The sequence below is a fragment of the Mustela erminea genome, unplaced genomic scaffold (genome assembly GCF_009829155.1).
Source record: "Mustela erminea isolate mMusErm1 unplaced genomic scaffold, mMusErm1.Pri scaffold_48_arrow_ctg1, whole genome shotgun sequence".
Classification (NCBI taxonomy): domain Eukaryota; kingdom Metazoa; phylum Chordata; class Mammalia; order Carnivora; family Mustelidae; genus Mustela; species Mustela erminea.
In genome coordinates, this window is record NW_022476408.1 from 11,861 (window position 1) to 24,743 (window position 12,883).

Here is a 12,883-nt window from a genome sequence, read left to right on the forward strand (position 1 = left end):
AATTTCGAAATTTATAGATATACACAAAGGGCTACAATATACTGAGAGCCAAATAAATAAATAAGTAACATTGGATAACTGTGGGAAAAATGCCTCAGGATGTTTAATCATAAGATTTTCCTTTGAAAACTGAGAACAGCAGAGATTTTTGTTATTGCACACACAACACTTTTTCTGTATGTATCATTTGAAAATGTATACAACCCACTTTTTCTCTGTAAAATTATAAGCTGATATGACCAAAACATAATCTATCTTTATGACACATTGGCTTACTAAATAAAATGAACTAAATATAAGAAACTGATGCCTGAACAAACATTTCTAAAATCCCATGGATGAATTAAATGTATTCTATGACTCTTAGAGTATTTAATAAGACTCATTACTTAGAAACATTAAGTTAGTTGGTCTTCATGTATAAACTGTTAGTGTAAATCTATAGGTCTATAAATGTTAAGTATTATTATCTTTTTCACTATTTTTCATTATTTGAGAATTTTATCAGATTTTTCATTATTTGAGAAACTCAGGCCAAAAAATGTTATACACTAATTTCAATATGAAGTAATCATCTTTGTATTTTTTTTTAATTACCAGTGGTCCTTGTTCTGTATTTTTTTAAAAAATAAATAAATAAATAAAACCACTTCTATGTTTATATCATGCGTGCACACATGCATGCATGCATGCACACACACACATACAAATACTTTTATTTGTCTCTGCCTCTCTTATTCTTCCCCCCCCACACACATTTAGTTCATTTGTTGCTGTCTACAAAAGCAGAAAGATATCAGAATCTCCATAGTTGGAAAATCCACTCTTGTTCATTCAGACATATTAAGAACCATTCTATCATGGGTTGTAAACTCTTGTTTTTTATACCACCCTATGGTTTTATAAAAGTCTATCATGGTGTTTTTGAACTTTAAGGACATTTTAATCACTCATGACCTTTTAAGGTTATAGGGAAATTTAAAGGATTTCTCCCAACAGAAATAAGGAAAAGGAGCAAACTGAACAATTTGAGCAAAAATGATAGAAGTTAAATACAGACGTATAACATTAAAGGCAAAATAAGACATATATTTATTGGTGGAAAGCAACATGTGTTAAATCCAGAAGAGATTATACAAGGATTTTGTTAAATTTGAATATTTTAGGTTTCTTGTGGATGTTGCCCTTTATAATACAGAGGTGTAATAAATATTGTTGAGTTAAGTTGTTTGAAGTAAGTTCATCTAGTTAACAAACTGTACTTCATATTTGTATACTTCTAAAAAGTTTATTGTGCAGTAAAGTTGGTTATATACTTTGAAACTTATTCATTGTGTTTTTAGGATTTTTTCTATACCCAAACTTTGCAAAGTTCACTACTTAAGGAAAGGCTTTACCTAGGTCACTGCTGCATATCCAGAGCTCATCAGCACAACTTTCATGGCCTGCACACAACTTCACATTGCTTGCTGACATTGCTTCCTTGCATGCCATAATTGTTGAACACCACATATGCTGCTCTGCTCTTTGTAGTTCTTAGTATTAAGTAAGTAGTTCTTTATAGTTATTTGTAGTCCATAGTATTAAATTTTGGGCTCCTTAGTAAGCAGCTGAAATAATCTGGAAAATATATTAATACTTACTGAACACTTACTATGGCCTAGATATTATGCTATAAGTTTTACATTTGTTATCTCAATTAATTATCATAACAAATATCTTAGTTTCAAAAACAAAACATCAGAGGGATAAGCCCTTTATACCAAATCATACAGAAATGAGTAGTTATATGAAGATATGAACAAATAATATCAGAATCAAGGTAATTTTTCCCTATACTTTACTGATTTTTCACTAAGAGAAATCTAAAATAAAGCTTCAAAATACACAGGCAGTGTCAACATAAAGGTGTAGAAGATTACCTCCACTAAATCTTCTAGAATAGTTCATTATAGGAGAAGAGCTTAATTAACTAATCACCAAGATCTAGTAGTTATTCAGGGACAAATTGGAAAAAATGACCAAAAAAAAATTATCAGTGACTGGACAATAAAAATGAAGGTATTTAGGAGTTCAATAATTCTTAAACACATCTGAACTGGCAAGAAAATTTCTGTCTCATGGAATATGTGTCACTAGGGTTAGGCAGTAGAAGTTTATATAGGGAAAAGAAAAAGATATATTTGTTATGCTGTAATATTTTAAGGTATAAAAGCTTTCATTAAAAAAATCATTTTGTGATACCTTAATCCTAAAGTTAATTCTGTAACAATGATATGGTAAAAGAAGACATAAAAGAATAAGTTCTAGCAGTTCAAAAGAGAGGGGAAAAACATGGAAATGTAACAAGAATTTAGCAAATAGATATTCGAAAGTAATGGGCAGGTACATAAGGAAAATATGAGTAGTATATGGTATTATTCTGCACTAAAATAATGGAAAATAATGTTTTGTAATTGCTTTTGTGTATTAGTATTTCTATCCATATATAATTCCCTTGATGATAAAAATACTTGAGTGCCAATTATTATTGAATACTTTGAAATTGTTTTATAAATAAAAATAATAAATTATAACTATCAATTTGCTTTCACTACTCATGTTAATTTCCAACTTGGTAAGAATTAAGGAAACATTTCTTATTTTAAGACACTTAATGGAAGAGTGTGTTTGTGTGTGTGTGTAAAAGAATGAATAGATGGAGTCATTTACTTTAAAATCATAAAACATATTTTAATAAAATTACATTAATTCTAATTCTCGGAAATAAAATGTTATTGAACTCTGACTTTCATCTGAAACATTCTTTGCCCTCAGAAATCATTTTTGCTTAGTTCTAACTATCCCCTTTCCCTTGTCAGATTCTCTTTAAGCAATTAGTCCTAATGATAAGCCTATGACCTATACAAACAGAATTCCTGAACCAGATTTGAAGAAACCATACCTTATTTAAGCTGAGAGGATTTCGTATTGCTATAGTGAGATTTCAGAACATCAGTTATTGTACTCAACTCAAATATCGTACTCAACTCAGATTTAGAAAACAAAACTTGTTATTCACTAATGGATTTATTTTTGTTATATTCAACAATAACAAATAATTCGTATGGGTGCTTATAAAGCTTTACTTCCCCCCCAGCGTATTTTTGTCTCAACTAACAGCATTGCTGCATCTCTTATGGCAACTTTCTGGTCAATAAAATAAAGTTTGAATGTTATGAAGGTTACCAATTAAAATCTCTATTAAAAATAATGGGAAAAAAGATCAGTGCCAAAATTGAGGAAATAAATAGGGTTCATAGAGGAAGATTCTCTTACTCTCTCAGCCCTACACAACCTTGTGACACTGCATTTGTCAAAGGACTTGCACGAGCCAGGAAACCAGAGGCCTTTCCTTGTTATTTTCTTATTCATCACACAGCCCTGGTATTTTTTTCCCTTAGCTGTTGCTGTTCTAATTAGAGGGGTGGCTTTCAGATCTGGACCAGACGAAATGAATCTGGATATTCATGGAATGTTCTCAGGACCCTGGATTCAAAAAGTTCCCCAAGTTATTCTTATGAATAGCATGTTTTGGACATCTTTGATATACATTTGTTTCTTCTATGCCTCCATGCCTAACCTGAACCACTCTGTCTTCATCCTCTCTCTGTTATGGCTTTGGTTTCACAATAAAGATAGGATAAAGTGTGTGGGAGATGGGGAGGGTTGCTCTAATGTGGAGATTATGGAAATAGTCTTGTACGCGCATCTTGTCTCATTCCCACTTTGAAAGTGAGGTGAGCTAACACAAAGGGTCAAGGAAGGTAAACTTTTCAAGTCTTGCTTTTTGAAAAACATTTTCCCATCTCAGATCCCTTAAGACATAAATTCTCAACCAGCAGATACCACCTTAACCCAATGATAAGTTGACATCACAGGTAATAAAAAGCAAGTCACATTGTGAACATGATACATCAAGAAGAATCCACTATAGTTTCTATGGTATTTTTGCCCCAAAATAAATAATTTCATCCAAATCAGGTGAAAATATCAGACAAACACAAATTCAGGGACATTTAACAAAATATCTGACTACTGCTTTTCACAAATAACAAGATCATTAAAGACAAGCCAAGATTGATAAAATGTGATGAATAGAAGGAAATAAAAGAGAGGTGACAATTACATGGACTGTGGGATTCTGCATAAGATCCTGGAAAAAAAAGAAAGAATCACTAGGAGGAACACTGTTGATATTTCAATAAGGTCTGTAGTGAGGTTAATTGTATTGAATCAATGTGAAATTCTTTGTCTTGATCAAGTTACTAAGGTTTTGTAAGATGCTATTCTTAGCCTAAGAAAGAGCGGTACAAAACAGTTTTCTATATTGTTTTTATAGCTTTCTTTAATCGAAGATAAATTCAGGATAAACAAACAAACAAACAAGTAAATTCTCTCTTTTTCATGAGTGAATCAATTTGCAAAAGGAAAAGTAAATCACACAACCTCAATAGGTAAGCAGAGTCTACCAGTTATCTTCTGACTATGAAATCTATATAATAGCTAATTTTATCATTTTATCAAAAGCAAAATAGACATTGAAGGGAGACAAGGGCAGTGTACATACCCAGTATACTGATAAACTCAAGGTTTTTAATTTACTATTTCTTGCAAGGTGTTAAACTAGATTAATAAAAACAAGACATTCAGAATGCCAGCTGACATGTGATAAGCATTATATAAGCAGTAGCATTTTTTTTAATTGTTAAAGAAAAAACAAAGTAGAAATGGGCCACTTTTAAAGTCCTACTGAGTTACTGAAAACTATTTTATTAGATATTCAAAATGAAAAATGACTGGTAAAATATAAAAATACCCTATAACCCAGCAATTGTACTACTAATATTTACCCAAAGGATATAAAAATACTGATTTGAAGGAGACATGGACATGCACCCTGATGTTTCTAGCAGCATTATCAACAATAGCACCATTAGGGGGAGGAGTCCAATATGTAGGAGGAATAGGAGACCTTATTTTCATCTGATACCAGGAATTCTACTAGATAACTATCACATCATTCTGAACACCTATGGAACTCAACTGGAGATCTAAGAAAAGAATACCTTCAACTTTACAAATAGAAAAGTGACCACTTTCTGCAAGTTAGGAGTGTAGAGAAGTGAATTTGAGGCACTACATGGGAAGATAGACCATGGGCGGAAGAAGCCTCCATAAACTGGCTGCCAGAAGGTGATATATTAGCAGAGCACAAAATCAGAACTCTAAGAAGTCTGCCCCAGTTAGGGATGTTGCCCAGATGGTTAAGTGGAGGCAGGACCCTAGCTGGGACCGTGTGGTCAAAGAATCCTTAGGGTCACAGGAAGATGGAGGATACCTGAGTGCTACAGATTTTCCAGGCATTGGAGTGGAGAAGATGGTTGCAATCAGTAAGGCCAGGAATGGGATCTCAGCTCAGGGTTGTCGTAAAACACAAACCATACACAGTTGGGCCAATGCTGTGTGAGCAGGGACCCAACAAGTGGCAAAATAAACAAGACCCTCACTTTGCCCCCAGAAGGAGGAGCAGCATAGAAGTGAGCCACAGGAGTCTGCAGGGTTTGGAGACTCAAAACAGGGCCATGTGCCTGAGACAGAAACTCTCAAGTCACAGGCTGGTTGAGCATGGAGTGCGAGAGAGACCAGGAAGACAGAAGTGACTGACTGTTCTTCTTTCAGGTTGTACTGGGGAGTTGGACCCCTAGCTCTTGGTTCCAGGGCCAGAGATTGGGAAATTGCCGTTTTCACTCTTATCCTCTAAAGTTCAGCGGAGAGCCCTCAAGGAAAAAAAAAATCAACATACAGCAATCTGAAGCAGATTATTTGGCCTGCCCCCCTGGCCAGGGTGGTGCAATTCTTCCCAGGGAAAATAAACTCAAGAATCAAAGCAACAGGCCCTCTGCAAGAAGATCAGCAAGAACGTTCAGCCAAGACCAAGTTTACAAATCAATGAGAACTGCAAAACTCCAGGTCCAGGAAAATACAGCACATAGAATTCATGCTTGCCCCCTGCCCCCAGCCATGACTCTTTCGTCTTTCAATTTTAACTTTTAAAAATCTTTTTTCTCTTTCCTTTTTCAAACAATTTCTTATTTTATCAATTCTCTCTTCTAAATCTTCTTTTCAATTTCCATTTTTACAGTTACATTCTATCCCTTCATTGTATTTTATCTTATTTTTGTACATATACATGAGGTTTTCTTTCTTTACAATTTTGGGATGCAGTTTCTTCTAACAGACCAACATACACCCAAAATCTAGTGTATGGCTCTGGTCTGTTCACCTGTCAATCATATTCTCTTTTTTTGTTTTGTTTTGTATTTTTTTTTGTTTTGTTTTCTTTGTTTTTTGTTTTGTTTTGTTTTGTTGAAGACTTTTTAAAATTTTCATCTTTTTTTATTCTCATCTTCATAGTTATATTCTATCCTTTCAACATATTTACTTTTATTTTGATATATGTAAGTTTTATATATATATATATATCATATTTATACATATATATAAGATATATATCTATACAAGTTTTTCTTTCTTTACAATTTTGAGACGTAATTTCTTCTAACAAATTGACCAAAATAAACTCGGGATATAGTGTATTGTTCTGTTCTGTTCACCTATTTATATCCCTTATCTTTTTACTGTTACTGTTGTTATTTATGTTGTTTTTTTCTTGTCTTTTAATTTTCATTTTTTCAGTTACATTCTATCCTTTCATTATATTTAATTGTATTTTTGTACATATACAAGTTTTCTTTCATTATAATTTTGGGATCTAATTTTCTAACAAACAGACCAAAATACATACAAGAGCAATTGTATTACTCGGTTCATCTATCTGATTGTATTCTCTCTTTTATTTTTCTTTCCTTTCTATTGTTTTTTAAAAATTTATTCATTTATTTTTGGTTTGGGTCCCTTCTATTTTTTATAGTGTATATTTCTCCGAGGTCATTGTTGCCATTTTAGAATTTTGCTCTCTTGTTCATCTATTCTCTGACAGAATGACAAAATGGAAAAAATAACTTGAAAAAAGAGAACAAGAGGCAGTACTGACTGCCAGGGACCTAATCAATATGGACACTAGTAAGATGTTGGAACTAAAGTTCAGAATAATGATTATAAAGATACCAGCTTGTATATTTAGAGGATACAGATAAAAAGCATAGAAAAGGGGAAGCATAGGGGGAAAAAAAAAGCATAGAAGACACTAGAGAATCCCTTTCTGGAGAAATAAATCAACTAAAATTTAACTAAGTTGAAATTAAAAAGTCTATTAATGAGATGCAATAAAAAAGGAGGCTCTAACTGCTAGGATAAATGAGGCAGAAGAGAGAATTAGTGGTATAGAAGACAAAGGCAAAAGTGAACTATTGGGACTTCATCAAGACAAAAGACTTTTGCACAGCAAAGGAAACACTCAACAAAACCAAAAGACAACCAACAGAATGGGAGAAGATATCTGTAAATGATGTATCAGATAAAGGGCTAGTATAAAGAACTTATCAAACTCAACACCTAAGAACAAATAATCCAATTAAGAAATGGGCAGAAGGCACGATTAGACATTTCTCCAAAGGAGATATACAAATGGTAAACAGGCACATGAAAAAATGCTCAACATCACTTGGCATCAATGAGATACTACCTCATACTAATCAGAATGGCTAAAATTAACAAGCCAGGAATTGACAGATATTGGTGAGGATGTGGAGAAAGGGGAACCATCTTGCACTGTTGGTGGGAATGCAAGCTGGGTCAACCACTCTGGAAAACAGTACAGAGTTTCCTCTAAAAGTTGAAAGTAGAGCTACCCTATCACCCATGAATTACACTACTTGGTATTTACCCCAAAGATACAAACGTAGTGATCTGAAGAGTCACCGGCACCTCAATGTTTATAGAAGCAATGTCCACAATAGCCCAGATGTCCTTCAGCAGATGAATGGATAAAGATGTGATCATATCTATATCTATATCTATATAGATATAATATATATTTATATAATATAATATATATATATATACATACTCAGCCATCCAAAAAAGAAATCTTGCCATTTTGCCATTTGCAACAACATGGATGGAACTAGAGCATACTATGCTAAGCAAAGTAAGTCAATCAGAGAAACAAAATCATCATATGATCACACTGATAAGTAGAATTTAAGAAACAAAACAGAGGATTATAGGAGAAGAGAGAAAAAAATAAAACAAGATGAAACAAGAGAGGGAGACAAACCATAAGAGACTCTTAATCATAGGAAACAAACAGAGTTGCTGGAAGAGGGGTGGGAGGTGGGGGGTGGGATAACTGGGTGATAGACATTAAGGGGGGACCCATGATATAATGAGCACTGGGTATTATATAAGACTGATGAATCACTGATCTATACCTCTGAAACTAATAATACATTATATGTTAGTTAATTGAATTTAAATTTAAAAAAAAGAAAAAAAATTTAAAAATACCAACATTATGGAAAGAACCCAAATGTCCATTGACTGATGAATGGATAAATAAATGTGGGGTGTGTGTGTGTGTGTGTGTGTGTGTGAATGAAATATTACTCAGCCATCAAAAAGAATGAAATCTTGTTATTTGTAATGATGTGGATGGAGCCAGAGAGTGTTATGCTAAGTAAATTAAGTCAGAGAAAGACAAATACCATATGACTGTGGAATTTAAGAAACAAAACAAATAAACATAGGGAGGAAAAAAGAGAAAGACAAACCATAAAACAGACTCTTAAATATAGAGAACAAATTGAAGGTTGCTAGAGGGGAGATGGTTGAGGGGATGGGTTAAATGGGTGGTGGAGATTAAGGAGGGCACTTGTTGTGATGAGCACTGGATGTTGTATGTCAATGGTGAATCACTAATTTCTACACCTAAAACTAATATTACACTGTATGTTAACTAACTGGAATTTAAATAAAAACTTGGAATGAAAAAAAAAGTGGGTGCCAGATATTTAGGTGAGAAATTTTAAATCCAGCCTGTGAAAAATTTTATGAGAAGCATCTATATCAATTTAAATAAAAGCAATTATGATACTTAAAATAAAGGAAAATTTTCCTTAATTAAAAATAATAGTTCTTAGTGTATAGTGTAAAATATTAAATATAAAATTTATAAACAAGCCATACATAAATGCATCATGGTGGGAAAAAGAAAAAAAAGAATAAAGAAAAACAGAGGAAGAAAATTTTCTGTAGGTAGTGTCCAGGGAACAATAGAAGGTAGAGACAAAGTTATCTTCAAAAGAAACAAAAGGTTTCAGAATTCTATTATTTATATTACCTGAAGCAAATGGAGAAACTTTTGAGAGTTTTGAGGGATAACTGAAGAATTCTCTACCAAGATATTAATGAAAATAATGAGAACAACAGCTGTGTTACTTTTATGGACAAAGATAATAATACATTGGAAAAATAATTATTGTGATCTACAGTTGATTACATGTCTTCTTCATAAGGATATATAATTAAATTATTTTTTTAAAGATTTTATTTATTTATTTGACAGAGAGATCACAAGTAGGCAGAGAGGCAGGCAGAGAGAGAGGGAGAATCAGACTCCCCACTGAGCAAAGAGCCTGATGTGGGCTTGATCCCAGGACTCTGGGATCATGACCTGAGCGGGAGGCAGAGGCTTTAACCCAATGAGCCACCCAGGTGCCCCTATAATTAAATTCTTAAAGCAATCCTATGGATTAGATGGATATCAGTTTTATCATTTGTAGATGAAGACTGATTTCAGGCAGGTCAATTGCCTGTTATTATACCAATAGTAGGATTCAATGTTGGTATTATTGTAATAATAAAGTATCTCTTCAAATGGAAAAGATAGAATAATATTATAAAAACATAAAAGGATTTGTAAGATGTATTATTGCCCATTTATCCTTCCTGGCATGATTATTTGTAAACATACTATTCTGCAAAAAGACAAATAATGATTGAAAAACTCATGTATGGGAAAGTTTTAGGGAAAAAAAATGAAGAACGTATGGTTTCAAGAACTAACAATTCTACTGAACATTTAAGAGTTCAAGGGTTATATTGACTTGGTGTAAAAGTCTGTTTCTGCTAAATAATGGCTTTAGAAACTTGAAAAGTCCTTTAAACTCTGGGTCCAGTAAAATGAGGATTGCCATAAGTCAGCCCCACCCCACCCCATTAGCTGTAAAAAGTAAAGAAATAAATAATAAAATAATAAATAAATAAATAAATAAAAATAATAAAATAGAATAATAAAATAATTTTTAGAATAGGATTAAGTATGTTTTAAACCCAAGTAGCATAAGCTTGTATGCTTAATACCAAATCTTGAAAATGGTTTGACAAAGAGATAAGTCACAGTATGTTACATAAACATTACTGCAAAATTTAGACTCTTAGGTGCAACCCAAATTATTGAAAGTGATGTAATTTACAAAATATCCCAATTCATCATCCCAGGGTCAATCCTGAAAAATTCCTTCAAAAAATGTGTTTGCGGGGCACCTGGGTGGCTCAGTGGGTTAAGCCTCTGCCTTTGGCTCCGGTCATGATCTCAGGGTCCTGGGATTGAGCCCCGTATCGGGCTCCCTGCAGGGAGCCCGCTTCCTCCTCTCTCTCTGCCTACTTGTGATCTCTTACTCTCTCTCCCTGTCAAATAAATAAAATAAATTCTTTAAAAAAATGTGTTTCCAAAATATGTTGTATTTTCTTCAGATATTTTTTTCACATAGTCTTTTAGTAACTTGTGTAATGATAATCAAATCATTTCTGTAAAGTTTAAATTGTAATAAGAATTGAGTATTCAGGGGCACCTGTGTGGCTCAGTGGATTAAAATCTCTGCCTTAGGCTCAGGTCATGATCCCAGGACCCTGGGATCCAGCCCCGCATCAGGCTCTCTGCTCAGCAGGGAGCCTGTTTCCCTTCCTCTCTCTCTCTCTCTGCCTGCCTCTCTGCCTACTTGTGATCTCTCTCTCTCTGTCAAATAAATAAATAAATAAATAAGAATTGAATATTCAAGTAAATAAACTTACTTACAAGAGGAATTTTTAAGAGACTATTTTACAACTTTCATACTTGTCCACAATGGCGAGGGCGCACCAGTGCCTGTGTTTTGCTGTTTCTGCACCGCTGCCGCTGTCTGCCCCGAGGCCGCCTGAACCGCCAACGCAGTCATCTGCGCCGCCGCTGCTTCCGCCGCCGCCGCCGCCGCCGCCAAAGCCGCGGCCACCAAAGCCACCGCCGTCTGCACCGCCACCGCTAGCGCCGCCAACGCCGCTGTCTGCACCGCCGCTGTTACCGACTGGGCCGCCGACTCTGCCGCCGCCGCTACTGTCTGCGCCGCCACCGCCGCCGCTTCGCCGCCGCCGTCTGCGCCGCCGCCGCCACTTGAATCCCGACGCCGCTTGTACAGCCCAGGCCGCTTGCGCCGCCGAGGCCAACGCCGTCCCCGCCTGTTTGGCGACGCCGCCGACTGCGCCGCCGCCTCTTCTCCGGCCAACGCCCTCTGCACCGCCTCAGACGCCGCTTACGCCGCCGCCGATGCCCCGGCTGCGCCATCGCCGCTATGGGGGCTGACGCCGCTGGCGGGGCAGACGGTGGCGGCGGCGGAAGCGGCAGCGTCAGGGGCGCAAGCGGCCTCGGCGGCGGAAGCAGTGGCGCCGCAGACAGTGGCGTTGAGGGCGCCAAGCGGCGTAGGGGCAGATGCCTTCGGCTGCACAAGCGGCTTCGGCTCCGAAGGCGTCCAGGGCTCAAGCGGTGGCGGCAGCGGCATAAGCGGAGGCGTCGGCGGGGATAGCAGTGGCAGCGGCTTCAGCGGCGGCACAAGCGGCGTCGGTGGCGGCGCAGACGATTTCAGCGGCCGAACCAGCAATGGCGCCCACGACGGCGTCAACGGTGCAAGCGGCCTCGGCGCAGACAACGGCGACGGTGCAGACGGCGGCGGCTTCAGCGGCGGCGGTAGCAGCGACGGTGCAGACAGCGGCTTCGGCGGCGCAAGCGGCGGTGCAGACGGTGGTGGCTTCGACGGAACAAGCGGCATCGGCGGCGGCGCAGGCAGTGTTGGCGGCGGAAGGGGCGGCGACACAGACGACGGTGTTAGCGGTGCAAGCAGCACTGGCGCAGACAGCTGGGCTGCACAAGCGGCAACCTCTTGGGCGTCCAAGGCTCCGGCGGCGGCGGCGGTGGCGGCGGCGGCGGTAGCAGCGGTGGAGCAGATAGCGGCGTCGGCTGCGGCGCAGATGGCAGCAACGCAGATGGCGGCGGCGGAGCGGCGGCGGGGGCTGCGCAAGCGGGGGCCGCGGGAGCTCTAGGGCCAGCAACTGAGGAAGGGCAGAGGTAGGGCTGAGGACTGGCGCCGAGAAGGGAGGGGGGCCGGTTTGGGAGGACTTCGTGGACGGCATTTTCCTTCCAGTGGCGCCACTTTGGGCTTTGGGAGGGGGGCGTGCGGGGGTAGAGCCCACCGTTGTCCTTGTGCGATAAGGAGAGCCCGACCAGGTACCTGCTCTGAGCTGAGAGGGTGGAAGGGGAGGGAGGGCTGGGGGCTAGAGGGAGCTGGCGACGACAAGTTTCCGTGGCTACCCAGGGCGGAGGGAGGCCCGCGCTGCTAAAATGGAGATCCTGGGGCTGGGGGAGGCTGCGGCAGCAGTGGACGCCGTCGCTCCCGCTGGAGGCTGGCGGCTCTGAGTGCAGCAGCCCTGGCAGCTCCTCAGTGGCCCTCCGCCGCTGCCACCGCCATGGCCATTCCTCCCAGGCAATGCGAGATTTACCCAGGTAGGGAGGAAGGGAGGGAACCAGCCTGGGAGGGGAGAGGGAAGGAGCTGGCCCATTCCCCGCCACAGG

General features: G+C 38.5%; 1 protein-coding gene across 1 annotated transcript; it reads left to right on the forward strand.

Annotated features, from left to right (window-relative positions):
* Positions 1-11,215: 11,215 nt before the first annotated feature.
* On the forward strand, positions 11,216-12,732 carry LOC116584020 (glycine-rich protein DOT1-like; the record flags this gene model as incomplete). The annotated part of the gene is made up of 4 exons (XM_032332006.1): positions 11,216-12,145; positions 12,208-12,379; positions 12,456-12,538; positions 12,627-12,732. Coding segments are annotated over 4 exons (1,286 nt in total), but the record flags the coding sequence as incomplete, so codon positions are not given.
* Between the last annotated feature and the right edge of the window lie 151 nt (positions 12,733-12,883).